This window comes from Poeciliopsis prolifica, unplaced genomic scaffold (genome assembly GCF_027474105.1).
Source record: "Poeciliopsis prolifica strain line A6 unplaced genomic scaffold, Auburn_PproV2 SCAFFOLD011, whole genome shotgun sequence".
NCBI lineage: Eukaryota > Metazoa > Chordata > Actinopteri > Cyprinodontiformes > Poeciliidae > Poeciliopsis > Poeciliopsis prolifica.
The window spans coordinates 10,860,066-10,885,426 of NW_026562386.1; the positions used below are offsets into that span (position 1 = coordinate 10,860,066).

General features: G+C 35.8%; 1 protein-coding gene across 7 annotated transcripts; it reads right to left on the bottom strand.

Annotated features, from left to right (window-relative positions):
- Positions 1-5,481: 5,481 nt before the first annotated feature.
- LOC129364216 (protein mono-ADP-ribosyltransferase PARP6) lies at positions 5,482-25,009 on the bottom strand. Of its 7 annotated transcripts, none has more exons than XM_055036736.1 (23): positions 24,732-25,009; positions 22,095-22,164; positions 20,965-21,042; positions 17,833-17,942; positions 17,570-17,630; positions 17,274-17,364; positions 17,023-17,089; positions 16,553-16,702; positions 15,030-15,180; positions 14,659-14,790; positions 12,985-13,080; positions 12,679-12,771; positions 12,381-12,506; positions 12,144-12,209; positions 11,946-12,013; positions 11,657-11,705; positions 11,430-11,542; positions 9,949-10,021; positions 7,932-8,001; positions 7,202-7,281; positions 6,926-6,989; positions 6,373-6,457; positions 5,482-5,985 (listed from the first exon to the last, which is right to left on the bottom strand). In XM_055036736.1, exons 2-23 carry the CDS (start codon positions 22,095-22,097, stop codon positions 5,883-5,885), a joined length of 1,929 nt encoding a protein of 642 aa, XP_054892711.1. In that variant the 5' UTR covers positions 22,098-22,164; positions 24,732-25,009; the 3' UTR covers positions 5,482-5,882. The 7 variants fall into 7 exon arrangements, with proteins under 7 accessions (XP_054892711.1, XP_054892715.1, XP_054892713.1 ...); XM_055036740.1 differs by having other exon boundaries at positions 14,659-14,712; positions 17,833-17,927; positions 22,095-22,264; XM_055036738.1 differs by having other exon boundaries at positions 17,833-17,927; positions 22,095-22,264.
- Positions 25,010-25,361: the final 352 nt, after the last annotated feature.

A 25,361-nucleotide genomic window follows, 5' to 3' on the forward strand; every position in this document is an offset into this window, starting at 1 on the left:
CATGTTTGTATTTCTGTCATTATTGTAACCATACAAATTCATACATTCTATACAGATGCAATTATATTAAATAGAATATCATAAAAAAGTTATTTTATTTCTGTAATTCAATTGAAAAAGAGGAATTTACATTATACAAATGTTTATTTGACTTACATTTGGCGATTCCAGCTAATGAAAATACAAAATTAATCTTCACTGGAAATGTGAATTTGAAGCCCATTGAAATTTTACTCTGATACAGAAATATAATGTTAAGACCTACGCCACCATAAAGGAAACTGGTGACAGTTCTCCATTCATTGATACTGCTCACAAGAAAATTAAGCAGCAGAGGATCTTTGCTGAAGAAGCTGGCCGTAAGCAACTTAGTTGATGGTTTGGTAGAAGGAAAAGCATGCTAAAAAAGTTATGGGGACATTCATAAAGTCTAAATTTCAGACAACTGTTGCACTCCTTGAATTATTTTATTTGTACGACACATTCCAGCAACAAGGGAGTTCAACCAGTAGCCTGTAGTTACTGGTTTATTCAGAAACTAGGTTAAGAAGAAGGTGACTGAATTGTTTTAAAATATGTTCAAAGTCCCGGAATTGTACTTCAGAAGAAAATACATTTTCCCTTTCACTCTGAAATCAAAAAGTTTAAAGGAACAGGGAAGAGGCAAATAATCCATGTTCCTTTGTGGAGCCATGTCCTCTGCCGGTGTTGGTACAAGTTGTTTCATTCAGACCAAGGTCAGTGCATCAGTGTGTAACATTGGAGCACTTTATGCTTCCCCTTGCTGGCAAGCTTTATGGAGATGCTGACTTAATTTTCCAGCATCAACTGGCACCTGCCCACATGGCAAAAAAAAAGTACTGACACCATTTATGACCATGGTATTACTGTGCTTGATTGGTCAGCAAATTTGCTTGACCTAAACCCATTATGAGAGACGCCAGGCCAAACAATGCAGACAAGCAAAAGGCCACTATCCATAACACCTCAGCAATGCCAAAAGCTGATCGCCTCCAACCTCGCTGAATTTCTGCATTTCAAAAAAGGTCCCAGCCATGTCAAGTGTAAATATTCTTATGTCTTACAGCAGGCCAACATTTCTCTTAGAAATCTTTTTCTGTTGTTTTTAAATGATCTAATGTCATACTCTGAATTTCTGAAAAAATATTATCAGTACTATAAGAAATAAAGAGTTAAAATATCTCACTGCATGTAAGCAACTTTCAAACAAATTACTTCCACTTATTGAATTCAATTACTTACGTGCATTTATTGTAATATAGCTAAATGTACTTGTACTGTTTGAAAGGTTTCAGTGTGTCCAACATTTGTTTATTCTGCAGCTTATTTTAAGTATTTATTTTCAGACATCATTATTGCACCTTCTGAAATACAACACCAAGTTTCCTGTCTTATGTCACTGCATAAATATGCACTGCACCCCGATAACAAGAACTTCTGCAGATTTATCTCTGGCAAATAAAATGATCCAAGTATGACGTGTCCACCAAGCTCTGCACTCTGCTCTGTAGTCTCTCTCTTAAGTCCATCCATCTCTCTGCTTCGGCCAGCAAATCTGCCCCATGGTCTCGTCTAGCTCTTTGTCTCTGTCTCAAGGGCCTTCGCAGTGCGCACAGTAGTCCACAAAGTCTTAATTCAAACGAAACCCCTTCGCGCCCCGTTAAACCACTGACCTTCTCTGTCATTCCTGTCACCGGCTGCCGCCGCAGACGAGGGCCTGAGCTGCAAGCTAAAAGACCCCGTGCTCAATAAAAATGTGGGTGATTAAACAACTCCCAGTAATTGCTCCTTTTGTGCAGGAATCAAGCGGTCACACTTATTACAAAGGCAGGAGACCGCGAGGCTGGGACCAGCCGCATCCGATGAGGGCCAGACAACCCTCAGTGACCCTGTGCCCTCCCGTCACTACTCCTTTATCTGACCAAACAACCACAGTGGAGTGTTTGAGTGTGGGTATTTGTTTACCAGCAGGTGTGTGTGGGTTAGTAGGAGTGTATGTTAAGTATGCAAAGAAAGCTACCGACACAAAAGAGCAGCAGAATAACACAAGAGCTCCCCTCTGTGGTCAAAGATGTGACTATGCATGAAACATCATTTGGATCGAAGCGATTTGCAGTTGCAAGCAACCAGCCAGCTGGCTTTGGTATTGGGTGACAAAGCCAAACCGGGGGACCATGTCTAACATGAGGTCCTGGTAACAGAGATCATAGTAATTTGCAAACTATACATATCATCTGGTAGTCACGAGCATATATACATTATATGCATTCTTAAGCACCAAGACCAAACCACGTGTCATGTCAAATAGGCCAGCTTACAAAACGAGGCAATTACCTCGTACACATGCAAACATAAAGTGCTTCTGAAGAGCTTGTGAGTGCTTTGGCTCCGCTATGATCAAGACTGCTCTCAACACAGCCAAGGCTTGTACACATACAGGGCCCCGTGTGCCAAAACAGCAATCAGACCGGACTGCTGTGGAGGTTTGAAATAGGAGAGCTTTCTGTGGTCGGAGAGAGTAACAGAAACCGAGAGGGGCCAGACGGCGACGGCTTGCAGCAGTGCATGGATTGTGTTGATGGAATTGCTCATTTCTTTTCTTCTACAATCATAGCAGTTTCTGAAAAAAATGCTTTTATTTACATTGTTGTAGTTACAGTAAATAAAGCGGTCTTGTGTCAGTTTATTTTTTAGTCGGCACCCACAGATAAGAAACCTAGTCATGATAAAGACAGCCGAAACAGTTCAGTATTCTCAGACATGATGGCTTTGTGAATAAGAGAGCAGGTCATAAATAATTCCTTTACGTCACCATCAAATATGCCTGATTATAGAAAATTATACATGTGAGAATTGTGAAAAGGCAGAAAAAAAGATTTGATTTGATCTTCTTTCATCTGCAAACTGAGTTGTCAGAAAGGCCATGGAGTAATACTGCCCCCTTCTGGCTGAAACACCAGGAGAAAACCTCATCAACAATAGAAAATGACTATGGTTGATTGCCACATATTTTCAAGACATCAAAGCAAATAATGCTGTTTGTAAAAACTGTGCAAAATCAAGTTTTATTCTTCTTCTCCAGCACGGCTGCCTTTCACCAGCGCCATAATTACCATCATTGCCGTTGTCATAATCTCTGAGACATCACAAAACAGAGACAGACGGTGAGACAATAAGACCCCTAAAGAGACTCATCGCTCACACATCTTGGCAGAAACAGTTATCAGCTGTTTGCAGAGTCTGGCACTGCACTGGGTCAATATCACATGTCCATCATGTCCATCATCCATATATACACATATACAATTTGCTTTCTTTCCAGAGTCTTTAAGTCCACTTAGTGGTTAGAATTCCAGTTCTTTTGAAAGTTCATTTTTGTGGAGACATACCATACCAACATGTTCTATATTTCAGTTTGTTTGATTCTCACCTATTATACTTCCTGTCTACTGCGGGTCTGATGACAGTCCCTGTCCCCATTTTAGGCAAATGCTGAATATGTGTAATGCGTAGTATATCAAGAAAATACAAAGCTCACCTGAATGCAGCCAGAAAATGTTTTGGGCTTTGGGAAAGTCCACATTTTCCGATTGTAGAATTCCGATGCAAAGTGTTGCTCATACACATAGATGGCCGTTTGAAAATGAGCCCGGCAAATTATTCATTTTATGGAGAGATGACTCATAAAAAAACGATGATGCACAAAAGGTTAAAAGGCTATCACAGTAATATGATCACAAATTAAATACTTTTTTCCCCTACTGAGTAACATAATAGTCCCAACACTCCAACGTACAGTTGAAACCAGATACTTATATATAAGTTAATGTTTTATATATATATATATATTATATATATATATATATATATATATATATATATATATATATGGAGAGATGACTCCATATATATATATATATATATATATATATATATATATATATATATATATATACATCTGAGATAATTTCTTGCATGATGTCCAAATCTAAAGAAATCAGCCAAGATAGTAAGAAAGGGTAAGTATTCATAGAAAAACTGGTCCTGTATCAACATGGAGAAGATCACTGATTAAGGAAAAAGACAGAACTCTAAAAGGAAATCAAAAGAGACAGAGTTTGTAAATGCTTAAAGTGTCAAAGGTAAACATTTTTAGGAAACTTGAAATTTTGAAGCAATATTTTACGACAAGCCAAGAAGTTAATGTTTGAGCACAAATGCGTTTTGCAAATGGAGAATGACCAAAGTATACTGCCAAACTAGTTATAAACAACTGGTCAAAATTCTGTCAAACTGTGGTGAGATGCTTCTAGAAAGAAACCTCTAATGTATGACTCAAGTCGTATGGTTTAAAATATACTGCCAACAGCGAGTGAAGTTATGTAAACTTCTAAGCTGAAGAAATTCATAAAATATTCTCACTCTCTTTTTGTTCAATTTCAAACTGTGAAAAAAGCAGAGATGATTGTGTCTTATTCTTTGCAGCATAATGTGTAAATATCTGGTTTTAACTATACAAATTTGCATCACTGTTATGTACTCTAATAGCTACAGTTTTATTGTGATGTTTCATCTATCATACTTCTCTCTTTATGTCTTCTGTATGCAATAAATGACTGAATTAAAATAAATAAGAAAATAAAGTTGAAGCTGATAAATACAACAAATCCTACATTCCATGCCATCATTTCTTGAAATGTTTAGGGTGGGGCAAAGGTCTTTATTTATTATTTATTATTCAGGTTATGGAGTTTTTCAGGTTCACACTGTGCTTCCTGTAGCCTGATTAGGTTAATTAAACAAAATCCATATTTCTTTCTATGCTGGGCCTGAAATGGAAATCTGTCCTTTTTGGGTAACATGTCTAAGACACATATGGGTCCCATTTTTCAGCCCACTTTCTACTTTATATGTAAATGGGTTCAATTGTCAATTGGCACCTTAAATCTCAATTTTCAGTAGGTTAATTCATCACTAAATAATATTTACTTTTACGCATTGTTAAGATGGTTTGATCTTATTTGGTTTAATTCAGATCTATTACTGCAATCTGAAAACCTGCATAATATTTTATCTTTTATGTGTTGTGTTTGTTAAAATAGTAAATAAAAACAAACAAAAATCTCAAAAGGCAAAAAATGAAAATTTTCATGGTCAATAGGAATTTCTGTTTCTAAAACAATTATCATGAACAGATTAGCTACGGTAGATTTTTTTTTTTTTACCAAAACAAAGTACATATATTGATATTAAGTTGAAATTTAAAAGAATACTTTTGACAGCCTAGAAGTATCAGTGGACAAGTGGTGCATGACCCTCCGCTAATCACGGCCTCAGTTCATGTATTCAGTCAGAAAATACTGCAGAAAATTATGACAGATAACTTTCCAAACACATAAAAAAACCTAACTTCTATGTGTGCATAATTCTCTCCAATATTTGTCATAAAAAGGTCAATAATCATTTGGAATGAATATTTGTTTTACTACATATTCACAAAGAAGAATAAAAAACTGAATCAGTTAAAGTAAACACACACCAACAAGAATATAGCCTCGGCAGTCCCAGAAAAATGTGTGCATTTGTGTAAAAACCGGGGGAAAGCTGTTTCATACCAGGTCAGGTGAACTGAGGGTCAGGTGAACATGTAAGTCGTAACAATGTGGAGAAGGTGAAACACAAGAGAAAGAGGACAAAACAAGAACACTAGAGTTAAAGCATGTTGGTAATGATGTGCTCAGGAACTTTTCATCCCTCAGTGTCTGGCCTGAGGACAGCTCACTCAAAACGTTTGCTTCAATAGTCTGTCTTGTCTGCTTCCCCCCTGCTGAGACAGGGATAGATCTGCTGCAGACCCTCCATTAGCTTGAGTAGATTTGGGTCCCAATCACACGCATGATCTCCTTCTGCACCTTAGGCTCCTGAGTGTTGATGTTGGCGTCTCCTACTTGGCCATCCTCATACCTGCAATTATACACAAAAAACAATTATAAACATTAGCTTAGAAAGATATTCACATTGGAGTATTTGCTAATCTTAGCAGCTTATGACTACGTTGCATAAACAAACTTTATTGTTACATACAGAACATTTTAAGTGATAGACCAGGGTTCTGCACCATACAGAGCTGGAAGTGGCTATTTTTACCTTGTGCAATGCTTCATACTAACTTCAGCTAAAAACATAAAAAAGAACTAATGTTTTAAATGTAGATGTAAGTGTTTTTATGAATAAATAAATTATATTTTCCTTTATGTCAAAACCTAAAAATGGTGGTTGTTGGAAAAATGACAACTCATTTTAACTATTTTCCATCAAAGGGCTTTTCATCACAGTGACAGGATTACTCACACAAAAAAGAAGCGGGTACAGACATGGTCGGAGACGGGACACACCCATATGTTGCCATGTTTCTGGAGATCTTTAGATGTGATCACTGGGGAAGAGAAACACACACACAAAAAAACAGTTTGTATTCAAAATTTCTGTCATGTTTACATGACTCCTCATTTAAATCCAGACATTTTTATTTGACCTTTATTAAAATGGGTGAGATAATTTAGAACTTATCATTTATAATTACTATAATAAAACAAACCTAATAAAAGCAATTAGTTATTTTTATTAACTTGTAATTTGTAATTTTTTAGATCAGTACCTCAGTTGTTAGTCTGTAATGTTTGTGCTGTATGCACTTATTTTGTAAATAAATAAATAAAAATACAATATTTATTTTTATTAGTAAATTACATTTTGCAGAACAGATTGTACATGGTCCAAACAGAGTGCAGGTTTTAAATTGATATCACATCTTCTGCATTAATATGTATTTATCAAAAAAGAGATTTTCAAAAGTATACTTATCAAACACAAACATGTATTTCACCTTTAACACAGGTATTACCTTCACAAAGAGCAATGCAGTTCAAGTTTCGACTTTGCAGAAACCTTGATTGTATTGGGCGGCTCTACAATGAAAGATAGAGTCATGGGTTGCAGTTTAGATTAAGATCTAACGGATGTGTTCAAAGGACAATGTTTTTTTTGTAGGCAATGAAAGGCTGCATTGAGATAAGACAAAAAAACTGCCACAATACAGTGGCAAAACACATATTTAAAGAAAATGTTTTATTTAACATTCATCATTTTAACACAAATAAGAGTGCAATGTGCCCCTCACCTGCGGAATAGTGTTCATACGGTTGTAACGCTGTACCAGCTCATCTTTGGTGGGCATGCGATGTTGTCCTTTCCCCATTCCTACACAAGACAGCAAGGCCAATAAGAAAAATGAGTCACTCGGGTTATGTAAACTTTATTTTTTGTAATTTTCAATTAAATTACTTTATTTTGAAGGTTTTGTTTAGCCTGAATAGGAATACATAATATGCTCACTGACAAATTCAATTTCAGTGTTTTTATGAGTGTGTGCAGAATGTTTGCATGCATAAATAAAAAATATGCTTACAAAACAATTGGAAGCTGTAGTCTTTTTGAAATATTGGGAAACTCTTTGCAAGTTTTACAGAATGCAATGGACTTTAACATAAGTTCTGATCATTTTCTTGGACTCTTGGTCAACAAGCAGGAAATATGCAACCTTCTGATATATTCTATCTACAAACACTACAAAATTACAGTACAATAGAAGAGAAAAAGGAAAAAAAAATATTGATGTTGCAAACCCAAAACCAAAACAATCACAACATAAAGTATGGAAAGGCAGGTTGCACACAGGGCTCAACTTTTACAAATGAACAGACATGACACTACAAAATAGCTGCACAACATATTGACAGCTGTAAGACAAAAAAATGGCGTGCTCCGTTGTGATGATCAGGCCACATCAGGAAGACACTGAATAGAAGCAGGGATAGCAGGTCTTAATGGCAAAAATAACATAATCCTACCTGAGTATCCAAAAGATATACTGGAGATGGGGCTCAGATAGATGCCCTTTCCATACGCTGCGCCGTGCAGCTTGGGATTGAAAAGAGCAGGAAGGAAGGATGGGTAATTGAGCTTTACATTTATCAATAAGGCGCATACAAATACAGCCCGATTTCTTCCTTATCAGCTCTGGAGGAAAAAAAAAAAAACTAATGGTTTCACCAAAAGAAAATTCTGTAAAAAGTTTCACACAACTTTTCTTGTTTGAAAGTTGTCAAAAAACGTTCACACAAGAGAATCAAAATAATTGAAACTGGATAACAAAAAGGAGAAGGAATGTTTTGTGGTTGAATTTTGTTAATAAAATTAACAAAATTTCATTAACAAATGAAATCTGTTAATGAAAATGCTACCTGAATTTAGGTATCCAGGTAACATTCGGATAAAAAAAAGATTTACAGTGATACATAGAGTGTGCAGATACTCTGAACATTTTTAATTGTGTCGCTTTACAACAATAGATTTCAATGTTTCAATGTTCATTTGGATGTTGTGAGATAGACCAACACAAAATATTCCACAATTGTGAAAGAGAAATAAGGACACATGGTTAGGAATTGCACTTAACTTTTGTTTACAAATAAAAATTTAAAACAAAACAATTGGAATGCTTACACATTCATCCCCACAGCATGATGCTGCCACCACCAGGTTTGGACATTTCCATTTTGCTTATTTACCAACATGCATGCAGACCACAACGTTCAATTTCAATTTTGGTCTCATCTGACTACAACAGGGAGTCTATAACCTGAGCTGAGAATCTCTGCATCCACAGCTCAGAGAGAGGGTCACACAGAATATAAAAGAGGTAGAGGCTGATAACAGATGCAACATGGTTAAAATCTTTAGTTGTCAAAAAAGATAGAAAGAAAAACAGCATCTATCTTCCATGTCACAAATACATAATTTTGTGCTTGTCTGTAATGCATTCACAGTTAATGTTTGTGTTTGAATTTTGATAGGGGTTAAACTTTGAATTAATTTTTTTATAAATACATTTGCCAGACATACATTTATGTAATCTATGCTAATGCTGTTAGTAAGTGGAAGAAGACAGACATAATTACGAGGGAGAACACACACACCCCCCCCCCCACACACACACACACACACACACCCACGCAGACACATTTACAGAAAATGAATAAACAGAAAAACGTGAGGTTTGTGCGTTAACTGAAGGTGGAGACTGACTCAGTCTCCTTTGTTCTGTGAAAGACGATGACAAAGAAAGGGTGTGGATGCTCCATCTGAGACAAAGAGGAGGAGGCAAAAAGCATCGAGCCAAGATCCAAGATGGAGAGTTCAAAAACTCGGGAGAACAAAGGAGGCATAAATGAGACATATCAGCGTGACAGAGCAATTGCAGCTGACAAGAATGATTCAGTGAGCTCAAGATTTTTGATTGAATTCTGTTTAATCTATTTTCAGCATATGCAAGTGTCTCTAAGCAGCCACTATAGGCTGTTTTCTGAAAATCAGGCAACGCTGTGCTCTCTCTTGTGCTGGGTTAGCACTCTGATATTTTTAGAGAAAGTTAATTGTGGGATAATGTCTGTCATTTTGGTTTTTAAATTGTATCCGTCCTGTTTATTTCAGGGTTGAATTAATTATGTGAAAGTTCTAATTTAAAAGAAGCGTCTCTTCGCCCTAAAAAGACTTTACTCACAACTACTAAAGTTTTCTTTTGTATTTAGCGTGTGACCAATCCCCACAGGGCACACAGGCAGCCTCCTGACATGGCAGCTGAAACCACAGCGTACTCCTAGTGCTCCAAGCTGGAATATGGTATCTGCTGAAAGTAGCTGATATTGATCAGAAACATCTGCCACTGTGGCCTATTCTCAAGAAATATTGACAAGATAAGACATCTATTGATAGCAAATATGGATCATCATATTTGATGATGGGTTATAAAAGCAGGTTTACTGTCTGAGGGAAGAAGCTTCATAAATCGGAGCGGAAGCAACCTACCTGCAGCTTGGTGTAAGAGGCGTTGACCAGTCCATTTCTAAGAACAGAGTGCCAATTCTCTATATGGGATCCACTGGAGTAAACAGAAAAAAAAGGAAAAGACAAAGTATGAGCATAACAACTTGGATCTGTGTTTTACATAACAGTTGGACATGAATTGAACCCTTGTCTCATGTAAACAATCTTAAGAGTTAATTTGTTGTCAATTGTTGCTATGAAAAAAATTTGATTTAAAATTATCTGAATTAAACTGTGAAATGTGAAATGAATTAACTGAGCTGAATTAAATTTAAATCGTTATCTGATTGCAGAGGACTGGATTGATTATACATTACAATATAATTGGGTATTAATTGGACCTCTTTCTCTTGAAGATGGTATTTGCTGTGAATCTACTAAAAGTTAATGTATCTTAAATAATCTTAATTAAACAGACTTCAACTGAAACTAACACACATTTAATTTGATGGACTCAATCAAAGATAAGCTAAACTAATTTTTTTTTTCTATTGTAGTGTTTTTGTTCTAAATGTATTCTTTTTGTCTGTGTTTTTTTTAATGTGTTGATAATTTCCTTTTTGACCAGGCACTGAAGACAAACTATAAAGAAGTGTGAAGTGTTTTTTCATGTTTAGTGTTTGATTCAGTCTCAACTGTAATGCAATTTATACAAATTATGCAGGACTGTTCAAAAATGCAGGATAATCTTCAGCTATCATTTATTATTTATAAATTAGATTTTGAAATATGTATGACTACTGACTGGAAATCCCACCAAAGGTATTTAATTTCTCTTGTAAAGAGCCAAGATTGCTACATGGCTGCTGGACTTGAGAAAATTTATTTTTCCTGTCATAATTAAACTTATCATTTACCTTGGTTTGGCATGTCTTCTAAACTTTAAAAGCGAAGCTATTTCTGTTTTGCATAATTTCTGTTGAGTTGAAAATAGCGTGATGACACTCAGCTTCAATTAAATATTAGACATGTTTATTTGGAATTAATAAATCTAAAGCATTAACCAGCAGCAAAACGGAGAGTGTCAACACTGTGTGTGCTTTAGTGTGACACTGCCCAGATGGGTCGAGTGTATCTAAAATATTCAGCAGAGCCCCATCTGCTACAGGACAAATCTCTGTCTCGCTCACATAAATATCTTTGGCTCCATGTGCTGGCTTAGAAAGGTGTCCTCTCAGTCCAAAAGAACAGTCACTGCTTTGTCCTTTTGTTTGTAGTGGTTTCATTAAAATTACACTCAGGCATAGCCATTATAATTAGGGTGTCATGCTCTAATAATAAATTATAGTGGTTGTTGGGTAAATTATCCTGCTACATTTTCTCAAATATGTTGATGCTGGAGGTAGGTTTCAATGTAAAAAAATTACTTTGCATAACAAAAAAATAAGACATGTTTTCCCAGCGCTTTGTCAACAATTTGTATAGATAGTAAGAGGAACTTCCATCAACTAAGGTTAACTCACTGAAAGGCAAAAGTGCTGCCATAGAGCTTCTTGGCGGTGCGAAAGCGAGCCTCCTTGGCTGGGGGACTGCTGAGCAAAAGGAACTGGTGGGACGTGTGCATGAATTTCAGTTGCTGCAAAAATCCAATCAGAAACCAGAGAGAGAGAGAAAAAGTATGTTTAAAAAAGTATAATGAAAGTGTGTATTTGTTTCTGGAGACAAAAGGAATAATATTTTGAATTCATACCCTGCTGAGAGGCAGCTTGACAATATGGGACCTATTACTGGAGATGATCCTACAAAGAAACAGAATTTATAATAATAATAATAATAATAATAATAATAATAATAATAATAATAATAATAATAATAATAATAATAATAATAATAATAAAGCATGTTTTTCCTTTTACAATTTGTATTTTTATTAATTGCAGTAGTGTAGCAGTATGCGTGTGGATACGTGGGATATTTCCAGTTTAAAATGCTTTTTAAAGAATGAGGAGTGTAAACACATTTTTGGAATGGATTCTCACCATTGCAACAGTGGGTGGGCCAAAGGGTCCAGCTTGTCCATCTGTTTCTTGATCTCCAGATATGAACCCTGAAAACAACAGAGAAGCATCTGCTGTTTATGACCGTTTGCCAAGTAGTTGGAAAATGCTAATTATTATACAGACAAAAGGACTTTCTCTTGTTGATAGAAATTTGTCCCTCGTGCGTCCTTTTTATACCTGGGTCATTTCACGAATGGACATGACACTGTCCAGTGCCTTCTGCAGTCTTTCATAATTCTTCTTCTGTGTCCAGGTGAAAGCAAACAAATGCAGAGGAGAAGGAAAGAATTATTATGAAAAAAAAACAACTTTATAATCTTGTGACAGTAGTTTATCAGATAAAGCAGACTGCACATTTCTTAAATTAATTCTCAAATTACTTGGAATAATGCATTAAGTAGTGGGAATGCAAACCTTTGGGTTGAATGCAAGAGTTTTGGGATCATTTGGATCCACAACTGATGGGTAGGGCTCAAAAATAATGCTCTTGCGTGGGGACTCAAGTGCAGCTCTACACATAGCCACAAGCAGGTCCACAACCTGGTAAGAGTTGGAAAAGGTTAATACCAATTAGTTCGATATCTCTCAGTATACATAACAATAAAAGTACAACTAATTAGGGGAAAATCTCATAATGGCCAAAATAAGTTTGTTGAGACTTTTTTTCTAAATAAATATCTAGATGTTACCTCATATAAATTTTTGTTGTTACCTCTGCTCCTGTTGCCACTTCTTCTGCAGCACCAGACATCACACCCAGAGTGTAGAAGGAGAACACACACAACTCTCTGGTACACACAGCAGGCTGCATAGATACAGTAAAAATGATAAAAAAACACATAAAACTGATAGACTAAAACATAATTAACATGCTCTTCTCTCAGTTACTTGGAAAAGAAAAATAAATGTATCGAATAATATGCATAGATAGATTTTGTTGATGGATTGTGTACTTCAAATATGTAGAAAATAAGAAACCAAATCAAATATTAATGGAGTTTGTCTCTTTTCTTGATACCTTCAGCATTGACCCATTCTGAAAGACATGCTGTTCGTCACAAACCACGCAGTACTCATTAAGAGTGGGGATCCTTTGCTCTGAGTACTTCATTATCTGTTACAAGAAAAAGCATAATGCAGTTGCCAATTATAACTCACACCTGCAGCACTGATGTTTACAAGAATAAAAAAGCTGTGCAGACAGAAAGAATGAATTCGGAAGCACAATTTGTCACTGCAACTTTATGTGGCTTAATCTGCAATAGGGCTTTAGAAATAGACCAAAGTGAGACATCAGATTTGTGGTCCTCTACATACAGTGCACTGCTTTTAACCCACTTATATAATCACTGCCAACCAGATTTGTTGTGAAAGATTTTAAAATGTCAATGCACAATCAAAAACGTCAAAGGGAAAGAAACATTGACTCATGCACATTTCTTGTGAAGAAAATTTCAAATTTCAAATTATGGTTGTATGGCAGCTAAAACAAATTAAATTCATAATACTGCTACAGAATGTTTGAAGACAGAAACTGCAGCATTTAAACCATAATTATCTGTGTTATTTTCGCTAAATCTGTCCCTTTTCAGAGAATCATAAGAAGTGTGTCAGACTGAGCTACAGAGTTTTCAGATCATCAGCATTTTGTCTCCTCATGAACAATTAAATCAGTGTGCAAAAAACTTTCAAATTAATTTTTGTGGTTAGGTCATGAGACTTCAGTTAACATACTTATGTTTAAAAGCTACATGAGCCATTTTTAGACACGTCAGCCTCATTTTCAGGGAAAATGTTGCAGCTCTTTTGCACAAAATGTTCAGAGTTTGTCCTTGAATAACACAGTATAATGCAATGTTGAATAAAGCACTGCTAAATGATGTCAGGATGAGATCCAACCACTTCAAGCCCACTGTGCAAAAACAGCTTCACTATTTCAAAGTTCTCAAAAAGTGAACTCCACTTATGTTGGCAACATTATGACACAACTTTTCCTGCAAGGAAAGCTGCATCATTTTACTGGTTGGTATTCATCAGTAGGAGTTGATTGGAAGATAGATGGAGCTAGATGCAGAATAATACTGTAATAAAATCTCATAGAGATTTAAAAGCTGAAGGTGTGGCTCTGTTTCACCTTTCAGCAACACAATCGTAAACATAAGGCCAGAGATACAACCAAATGTTTTCAAATCCTTTTTCAAATTGATCAATCAAAAGTAAGACCTAACAATAATCTAACTCATTATTAACAGTAAAAGTGAGACTTGAAATGTTCTTTTCACAGACACTCCTCATTCAGTCTTAATGAGCCTAAGCTATTTTGCAAAGTCAAAAATTCAGTCTTCTGTTGTGCAAAGCTTTTAGAGACAAACGATAAAAGACTTTGTAATGATGACAATAGGTGGTTGTACAAGGTACTAACTTAGGGGGAGCCAATACATATGCCACACTTTTAAGATCAAAAAGAAAACAATCAACCTTCTTTGTTTCTAAATAACAATTATTTAATATCTCATATTGGTCTCTCAGATAAAATCAAACAATTATACTGTCCGCATTATTTAGCTGAAAACTCATCTTGGGTTAGAGACTGAACAAGCCCCACAAGCTTGTGTCCAAAACAATGCATTATAACTGAAACAGCGAGTACAAATGTTTTTGACTGTGATGATACATTTTCTTAGGATCTAACCTGCACTAAGAAGCCATACTCCAAAGTAGGGATGTTCTTGCAGTGGCCGCCCGCCTGGGATGAAAAAAACAATTCAATCAGCTGCCTCGTGGTAATCTGCGCTGGGGCCCTGGCCGCCGGGACAGCTACAGTCTGATGGGTCAAGTGAAGACAAAGCATTATGGGAAAGGGCACACAGCTATGTTTTGGTAAGAGTGGGGGAAAGGCTCAGGTGAAACAATACAGGTGACAGGTGGACGAAGACAAGGGTGTAGTTTAAACTGAAAAGAATAAATGGAGCAATAACACGACACAGTAAAACTTAAATTAACTGAAAGTAAATTTCACAATAACAGAAGTCTGGGAGGTGAAAGGACCAAAATGACCCTAACCTGGCTGTTTGGTGGATAGCTAAAGAGTTCCCCTTTAGGGTTCTTCATTGTACAGGAGATAGAGCGGTTCATCAGGCGGGTCACTCTCAGCTCTGGGACACTCAGCTTTCCTTTTAGAACTGTGTCTTGGATCAGAGGGAAACTTGGAGACCTGAAAAGATTATTAGAATCTTTTAATATTAGATTATTAAAAGATTATTTAGACTAAACCATCCAGGTTATGGTTTAGTCTAAATGCTATATGAGTCTTAGACACACATTAAGTGACAATATCAGACTTATTTTACTTATTAATTCAATTCAATAAGTTAAATTTATATTATACAGAATAACTACAGATGGAGTGATAGTTCAAGTATCTATTTTGTTCTATCCTCTACAAGTAACTTCAATGGAAAACGAACAGTCATATTTGATACATTAGAATACTGTTAAAAATGTATTTGAGTATAATTCAATCCACTACATTATATTTACTTTTATTTAGTCTACCTGAACACTTCCTTTTAAAATATTAAATTGTATTTTATGATCAGCGACTCAGTATTTGAGAAGCCTTTTTACCAAATATTGTTTTTATATTAATTAGTCTTATGAGTAATTTTTTGGATGGATACTTTTTACTTTTACTTGAGTAAATATGTGCAACATATTACTTTGTGTGTAGTGAAGCTATACAATAGACTGGATTAAATTTTTATATTAAATCACTGAAATACAATCACTTTGTGATGATATTCTAAGGTGTACTAGAAGGGTTTAGACTCAGAGCAGAAAGTTTGAAAGTACTTGACTTTTCCTATAAAATAATTCAACTATGTTCTTTGGTCTGTTTCTGGGGGCATGTTTCTGTTCTTGTCTCTCAGTCTACACTAAAAGTAGACACAAGACAGCCAACTGAAATCGGTTTGGACAGTAACTCCAGTTACTAACTGTTAGATACAAGGGCCAGTGTTAATTTCTGCCATTACTTTCAGTACATTATCCAAGTAGCCCTTTGACAAGACTACTATCAAGTCATTAGAATGTCAGGGCAGTCAAGTTAGTGGAGTTGGCCAATCAGTCAGTATTCAATCCCTGTGCACTCATACCTGTCAAACCTAGAGAGGGAGTGAGAGGAGAGCTTCTTTCCCTCAGGAACTTTTGTCAGTTTTTGAATTTAAGTCGGGGTTCAAGATGCTGTGTTGACTTTTTTTTCCCCCTCTTGTCATATTTGCTACAGTTAGTTGTTAAACTGGCTGTTTTTGACTGGGAGTGATGCATTGTTCCAGACAACAATAGTAGCTCAATGAGAGAGGAGCTCAATTTTTTCACAGATTATCTGTCACAGCACAGTGACGGTTTTAACAAATATGTAAAAAATATATTTATTTTATAGAAGTTATATTGCATATTTGTGGTGATCGAATTTTAAAACTTTAGAGAATTTTTACATGATCAGATAAAAATTTTAAAAAAAGAGAACATTTGTTCAGAAGCTTAGTTGTTCTTTGCTTTGTCAGATGATTAATAGCTCTACCTACTTGGGAATTGGGGAGAAAATGCTGAGCCCAGCACGGAATTTCTTAATGGTCCCTCCAGCTTTGAACCAGCTGTGCCTCTTTTCCTGTTGGGCCTTGAGGAACTCATTGCTGAGGTGCTTCCACTGCTGTGAGGTGAATGTGCTCAGGATCCTGCCACATTAAAAACATGACTAGAGTGAATCTGTGCTGTGCTGAATCATACGTCTAATGTAAGCTGTAAAGGAAAATCACTTTTAAATAAATCACATTCTTAATCATTCATAAGATTTAACTTATTTGCATTTTGTCATTTTGCAACCATAATCTTACATGTAGGCATTTGTTTAAAGCATTAGTGAACAAACACCATCATAAAGTCTATTGAAATACCACATAGGTCATGGATAAATTTGTAAAGAAGATTAAAGCAGCGTAAATACTTAAAACATAAATACTTTCACAGATAAATTATAAATGATCGCCTCACTTACTTTTTGAGTTGCAGACCCAGACTGAAGCCTTCTTTATTCGAAGGCTGAAATACATCTACTGACGGCTCTGAATAAATAAAGATGACTAATATCATTACAGAGTCGACAGAAAGACACTCAAGTTATTTTTTTTTTTTCAGTCTCCCACGTGTGTGACACATGTTGTACTCACTTCCCACACTCAGTGAGGGGCATAAATACCTAAAGTCCCTTCTAGAAAACCAACACACACACATTGTGTATTTACTCACCGGGTCCATCAAGGTACTGAGAAAGAGAAAAGCGCAGTCTCAGAATAATGGGCTCTGTTCTTATAACTTTCCAGGCTGTTGCAACCTCCTCCTGAATCAGGCACACACACGCACACACACACACACACACAAATACACGCAGTTAGCAGCCTAATTAGGGCCATTTCTCAATGCATAAATATCTTATGAGCACCAGATGCATTATAAATGATGTGTTACTTTGCAAAATGTCAACGTTAGAATAGTAATGGGAAAAGTCGGAAGAGGTGTTTGCAGTGAGAAGAGTGCTGACTCACATCTAAGAAGCCGATGTTAATATGAAGATCGATGTCCACATCGTCAATGGTTCCGTACTCCCTGCGCAGAGATGCAGCAACAGATACAGTAAACTGTCAAAACTAATGTGAATCATTGGACTCTGACCATTTCTACTGATTACACTCAGTGAGAGATTAATTAAGGGGATGCTCTCCTTTCTTATTTAGCTTAAAAATCAAGAGGGAAATTTGATTTCATTACAGCTAGTGTAAGATTTTCAGGGCATGATTCTGTCCTGTACCTGACAGAGATGGCACTGTCGGTGTAGATGTCTTTCACAGCTTCAATATCTGCATCTAGTTGAGGGTGGCGGTACAGGTCAGCAGCACAGCTCCCCTGCAACAAGCAGCACTGGTCACAGTTATAGCAGTGAATGAATTCTCAATGGTTACCAACTATTTTCACACACACATTTCACAGTACCAGCACTATTTCTACCCCTTCAGCTTTTTCACATTTTCTTGAACTGCATCATGCCTCATGCTTCTGCCAATGTCCTGTTTGCACTTGGGTTCCCATCATCCATAAAACGTACATGGATAGAGCAATATGCCGTACAATCCTGGAAAAAATCTTTTTAGAGGCTGCTAAAGACATAAGGTTGATGTGGGTGTTAATGTTTTAGCAGGTTAACAACCCTAAGTATACAGAATAGTTTGGATCAAAGGACATTTATCTGTTAAAGAGGCCATTGTAGAATACGCCTCAGATGAGAGAAATGTTGAAAGACTTGGGAATTGCTGTTCAAATATTTCACATTCAACCTGACTGAGTTTGATCTACTTTACAAAAATTAAAAAACAAGTCAGGTCTTAAATGTGCAAAGCTGGTAAATTATGCAGTTGTAATTACATTAAAAATATTGTTCCACAAATATCAAATCTGAGGACTGAATGCAAGTGCACATCATACAAAAAGTAGAAAATAATGTGTTAATGGTATATTAATTTAACTTGCTCTATCACATAAAATCCAAATAATATATATGGAAAATACATCGGTTATTATCCTGTTTTTATTTCTGATAATGATTATAATTGAACAAAATGATGAAAAGTTGAAGGGATAAAAATACCTTTGAAAACAATGTAGATTCAAACACCCATCAAGATCCAGATTGCTTATTTGACGTAAAACTGAATATTATAGCTCACATTACAGACTTAAATTACAGAACACAGACTGCATGCATTACTTTAAATATGTTTTTGAATTTTAATTACATGAGGAAGTTTCTCAATACTGATTTCTGGACTTCTTTCAAAGTATTTAGATAAGTCATTTTTATTACTTCTGTCATCACTAGAAGATTTGGTTCTTGATCATTTTCTGGTATAAAAAGTCTGTCATGCTTGTGTCTGGTGTCTTGAAGTGAAACTTTCATCTTCTGAGTTCAGTGTGCAGTACAGTTCCATCCTTATCATAGCTGCACTGCTTTCATGTACTTTGACTTCACTGAAATGAGCTTTACTGGATTTACATTTCAATCAAAAGACTTGGAAGATAACAGTAAAAAAGAGACAACTCAGATTAAGATCTTAGGTGGAAGAAGAGCTATCAACTTCATAAGATAAAGATGATGAATTTCCTGATGGTTTTGGAGATTAATTTGCTAGTGTCTAAGATATGCTGCAAATACTAGATTTTGCACTCATTTATTTTTAAACAGTATATAAAGTTTCAGATATCAAGCAGCATGTTGGAGGCTATTTAAAATTTTCTCCCTGCTCAGTGGAACTTTATGATGGAAATATTTATTATATTTACATTTAAAGTAAATATTTAAAGAGGCAGCTTACCCCACTTAACACTTCTAAAATAACAGTAACAAAAAGTAGTTCTGTGTACTTGCTAAACAATGAATGCAATTGTTGCTAACTAATAAAAATATGGAACCTTTTTTTCCAAATAACATGGAGAATTTACATTCATCTGAATATATAACTTTCGAGCTCTGAGCGATAATCCAGGCCAAACACTTCTGGCCTTTTCTTTCGTTCAGGAGTGATTTAAAACAGTAATGAGCTTGTGGTTCCTGAAGTCCTGACTCCATATCTAGTCCATACCTAATCAATCTTTGTTATTATCCCTGTTGCTTATGTACACCATATTTTTTCTTCCACTAAATTTGACATGCTGCAATGGAGAATACTTCTTTGAATAACTAACGGCTTTAAGAATGAATATTGGTGGCTTGCCCACCTGGTGGAAGGTCTCAATAATAATTCAGCAGCCTTCCTCTTGATTGTGTAGGGCATATCATTTTTTTTCTCCTCATGTAAAATTAAGGTTTTCTGGAAACTGAGTTTACTAGGGTTTTTCAGCTTCAATCCATAATAATCAAAAACAACAGAAAATACATGTGACACATATTACTGTGTGCAATTGATTTAGAAAGCATATGAATTTCACCTTTGAAAAGAATTGCTGAAATAATTTAATTTCATGATGGTATTCTGATTTACAGAGCTGCAGTAGTTTTAAATTAAAATAATTTTCTTTTTTCTGCCAACATATAACGCTAAGATTTCTTAGTTCATATGAGGTGGAAATACACTTATTTACGAAATAAACACCATTATTGTCTTTCTTTTGATTTAATGAAGATTTTTTTCTCAGCTTTCTTTAGGACATAGACTGCTTTTTATACATAGAGCTAAAGTGCCAATATCTTGTTTTAACATCTATTCTTTGCAAAATTCTGTATAATAAGCACTTAAAACAACTAGAATTAGTGTTTTATTCTGTATCTTTTCTTAGGTTGTGTATCAAAAACAATAAGAACTAATATAATAGATAACATTAAAACCTGTGACATTCATACCAATTATAATAATACTTGTATGCAACCATATACAACATGAAGCTGTTCAAATCAATACTTCCTTTTATGTAAGCAGCAGCAAGAGTCATTTTGGTGTTCTTTATAAAAGCTGTCAGGCCACGTTATGCATTTTCTTGGTGCAAGTACAGAGAAAGTATTATATTTGGCTCAAAGTGTTTAACTTGGGAGAATCTCATATAGGCCCAGAACTAAACTAAAGAAACAGTCCTTTTTTTTGTTTTTTGTTTTACATAATCAGGGACAAAGACTGAATGAAAATGGATAATGAAGCCAAATTTCAAAGAACAACTTTGAAAGGCCAACAGAAAGCCTGGTAAATGACTGATCAACACTAATTTCAAACATATAGATAACTGGCTCAAGTTGGCACAAAGAATAGTCAAATTTTGAGGTAATTGAAATTTTTACTTCAATGTCATTTCAAAATTACATTAAATACATAGCAATGGCAGAAATTTAATGAAAAAACAAAATGTGTAACATCTTAGCAAAACTATGTTAACAGTGAAGTAATAATGCCTTCTCTACCTGGATTCCATAAAGGAACTGTTCAGATTCGTTCTCCCCATCTGACTCCTCGTCGGTCCAACACTGGCCTTTGATGTCCTGTGGGCCCAGGCATTGTCAAAACACCATTATAGCAGAGGAAAGAAAATACAGCCTTTTCGTAGCATACTTTCATCTCCCTATTTAGCCTCCCATTCAAGGGCTTCAAACAAGGCTTTACACCATGTTCCAAATTATTATGCAAATTGCATTTAAGTGTCATAAAGATGAAATTTTTTGTTGTGCTATTAAATTTATAGATGGTATTGTGTATCTGGGGTCTTTGAATCACTATAATTAATTTCAGTGACCTGAGTTGATTAGTTTGTCTGGTGAGCTTAATTAAAGGAAATCAACTCAAGAAGGATGTTCCACATTAGTAAGCAGGCCACAGGTTTCAAGCAATATTTGGAAAGAGAAAGGATCTCTCTGCTGACGAAAATCATCAGATAGTGTAGTGCCGTATGACAAGGTATAAAAACATTAGGTATTTAACAAAAACTGAAGAGTTGTCATACTAAGAAGAGATTTGTGGCTGATTCAGAACAAAGATGGGTTTGTACAGATAAAGGAATAATGAGAAAGGATTCTATTAGACAAATTCATCAGATTAAGAGAGCAGCTGCTAAATGCCCTTACAAAGCAGCAAACAGTTATTTGAAGCTACTGGATCTTCCTTAAGGTGGAGGATCCAGAGGCAATTAAACTGACCATTATTTGCATTGACCATTTAAGAAAGACTGTAAAAATATCACTTGCATAATAATTTGGAACACAGTGTATATAGCATCTCAAAGAAGAAACACAGAACATCCTCTGACATCTTCCTTCATAAGATCACCTAACTGAGAATGACAAGGACGACTTTTAAAATATAAAAAAAAGACATGTCAAAGCATGACAGTTTCAGCTCAACAGACGAGGACATGTATTTTTAAATAAAGCTAAAATAATCTGAATGCCAAAAAAATATCAGTCATTCTACATGCAACCCTGGAAGATTATTAAATTTCCTTCCCAATTATCTAAATCTTAAATAAAGCGACAATTATGTGACACACTTTTATCAAACTCACTGATTACACACACGAATAGGATCTCAGCTGTCTTACCATTGGATCGGCTGTTCATAGGGCTCTCTCAGACAGGTTTAGGCCTTTGATTAGTGCCAACCATTGCAGCCTACCTCCAGGTGAAATGAGCAAGAGCACAAAAAAATGAAGAGCTTTGTGTGACGTCTGTTCCTTTTTACACCCCTCTAAATTCCACAGCCTTGGAAAAACTGAAAAAAATACAAGAAAATTAGCAGAGGAAGAAGACATGCAACACAGGCTACTGCTAGTGATGCCATTCTTAGTCAACGATGCTCTCCTCCTTTTTTTGTTTAAATCGCCTGCACTTCACCTTGCCATGTATCCTAGCAACAACCATCTCTGCCTCCTGTCAGAGTGGCATTAATCACTGTTGAGAGAAAGTGTGTGGGAGATTTGTGCTGTACGTTCAGTACCCTAGATGTCTTCACTTCTTTGTTTAGATGTTTGTTTGTTTTTTTTCCAGGATTCTAGTCTATTAATACCAAAGAACAAGAGGTTACTGTATTTTTTTTTCTTTTTTCTTTAGAAGTGCAATAGAAAGACAGCACTGATGTAACCACAAAACCCATGGCACAATAAAACCCATTGTTTCTACTGCTTGTTGGCATGAATATCTGTCAATGAATGCTCATAAAATATTAACATTTCTACATGTTTTTGTAAACAAAATCAATGATATGCAAAGTATCAAAAACACGTTGTCTATTGAGAATGGGCAATATGTGCATTGGTTAATATAATGTTATTTACTGAATAATTATTTGTTATCTGTTAATAACAACAGATTCTAATTTATAATATGTGGAAACTACAAAAAAAAAAACTAGGGTTGTAATTTTTCTTGCTTTTGAACTATATTCTTCCATAAGTTTATCAAGAAATTCTGCATTTACACTTCAAAATATGACTAAATACAACTTACTGGTACTGTTTATCAGGGAGTGATCCAAATTGAACTATTCAACAAAAGGTGAGGTTTTACTTTTAGAAGAGCATTTGCTTTTGAGGGCCCATGACAGTGATGAATTAAAGCTACATTAATTGTCACTATTTTTTAAATTGCAATAAATACCATTAAATATTGTGATAAAGTTTTAAGTCCATATGCCAATATACAAATGAAAAGTTCATCTAAGCAATGAATAGCTTTAATGCTGCAAATAATAAGCATCACGCAGGGGGGGGCATTAGCCCAGGACCCTGAAGGTTCAGTCCCTCGAATACATATATACTTTAATAAATGGCTGTTTTGCAAAAAACATATTTTATGAGGTGCCAAAAAACAAGAATAAATGTTTTGGATAGGTGGATTTTTGTGCAGTTCGCTGCTTGAACTATTAAAAAAATGTGGCTAAGGAAATCAACCAATCCTTAGCCCCAAGAATATTAAAAAAATAAATAAATAAAAAATAAAAAATAACCTCTACCAGCTCCTGGCCAATTTGTTTACCTTCACATTGTTGTAATGAACTATTTTAATCAAATATAGAGGTAATTGTATTTTCTGGAAAGTTGGCACTAAACCAATTGATTATTTTATTTTGGGTCTGATCCATGTTTTCACCAATTGAATTAACTACAGTATGAGAAATTCTGACTCTTTATCAAGCCAATGGCGGATATTATTTACCTAAGTTGTTCAGTAACATACCTATACAGTAGATTATGATTAGAACGTAGAAAATGACTTTAAAATGTTGGTTGCAAATGCAAGTGAGAAATGCCTCTTTGTCAGCTATGCACTGATGCATGATTAAAACAAAATAACCCAAGGCAGACTGTTCCACTGTGTACCCAAATAAGATGGGTACTAAACAACCAAGAGCATAAAGTGACAAAGGTGTAAGCACATGCTGCAATTCTAAAGGATGCTTGTTTATATAGAGAGGAATTGTGTAGAAACTATGAATAAATATTTAATTTCAGAAATACTTTATATTTATGTAAACAAGCCCCATAAGGCTTGAAGTTGATGTCTACCTATTTATCAGTCTACTGCAATTTAGATATCTTTGTGGGAATAGCACCAAAACTGTCTCTATCCATCTAAATCAACCATGGAGCATCACAACACACATTTCAGTTCATTAAATGTAAGGCACAACAAATCGGTATAACAAAGGCTGTACAGAAACACAGATTTGCACTGCAGATGATGCTGTTGACATCACAGAAAAACAACAAAGCTATCCATATTTAGCTTAATGACAGTCAAGAAGGTGAATTTTTCTCCTCCTTAATATTTCACTGACCAAAAAAGAGCTTTAATGCTCTTGCTTTGATATATCGCACTAATCTGATCTTTTCTTTCTAACCCGGCAGAACCCTGCTCATCTCCATTCTCAGCTCCTTTCCGTTTTCTACGTCCTTAAGCCCGCTCCTCGCATTTACATCTCGATCCCACTCACCCCCTCACTCCCTGCCATTTCCTTGGCCTCTGTCGTCTCACATACCAATAGAGTCACAGAAAAAAATGAGTCCACCCACCATCTGACAGTGCGCACGTACAAAAAGATACACACACGTATTCACCTCGATCGTTCCACCATTCCTCCTTCTCTTTAGACAGCAGTTTAGCCCAAACACAGATGCGCTCAGGCGGATTGCCCCCCTCCCCCTACGCTTCGGACTCCCCTCACATCCATCCACACTTACCTCCACAGAGAATGGAGACTGGGATGCTGTCCTTGCCTCAGATGCTTCTTTCCTCTTAAAGGGCGCACCTGCTTCTCTCTGTGTGTCTCTCTATCTCTCCCTCTGTCAGTGGCCGTTTTCCACTGAAATGACAGATGACAAAAGAACCATAAAAAAAACACAAGAACGCAGCAATTCTGGACTGTGTTCTTAGATGCGTGCTGTGCGTGTCTGCAAGCGCGCCAGCTGGTGCGTGTGCAAGTGTTTATCTATTGCAGATCTCTCCTACTGCTCTCTTATATTTTGCCTAACAACACTAACGGGGGTCTGGGCATGCTCAGTGAGACTAGGCAAGACAGTCATGTGACTTGCAGCTGACTGCACTGCTGTTGAGAAATTGAAGAGAAAAAATGTGTGTTATCTGTATGTGCTTCTGATGTTGAATCTGTGTGGTGTGTGAGTAATGTGTGAAGTTTCATAAATCCAAATCTACTAAAGCTAACTGGTGCCCTGGCTGCAGATTTGAGTTGCTATGTATAATGTTGAGTAGATCCATGGGTACTCAGTGGAGTAAAAAGCTTTAAAATGAATTAATCTTCAATAAAAAAAAGCATACACTCACAACAAATACTTTCAAAATTCCTCCTTTAG

Coding starts and splice junctions, on each gene's coding strand:
- LOC129364216 (XM_055036736.1), bottom strand. Junction 13,081..14,658: donor AGTATGGCTTCTTAGTGCAG/GTTAGATCCTAA, acceptor TTCTTGTAACAG/ATAATGAAGTACTCAGAGCA. Junction 12,014..12,143: donor CCATTCGTGAAATGACCCAG/GTATAAAAAGGA, acceptor TGTTGTTTTCAG/GGTTCATATCTGGAGATCAA.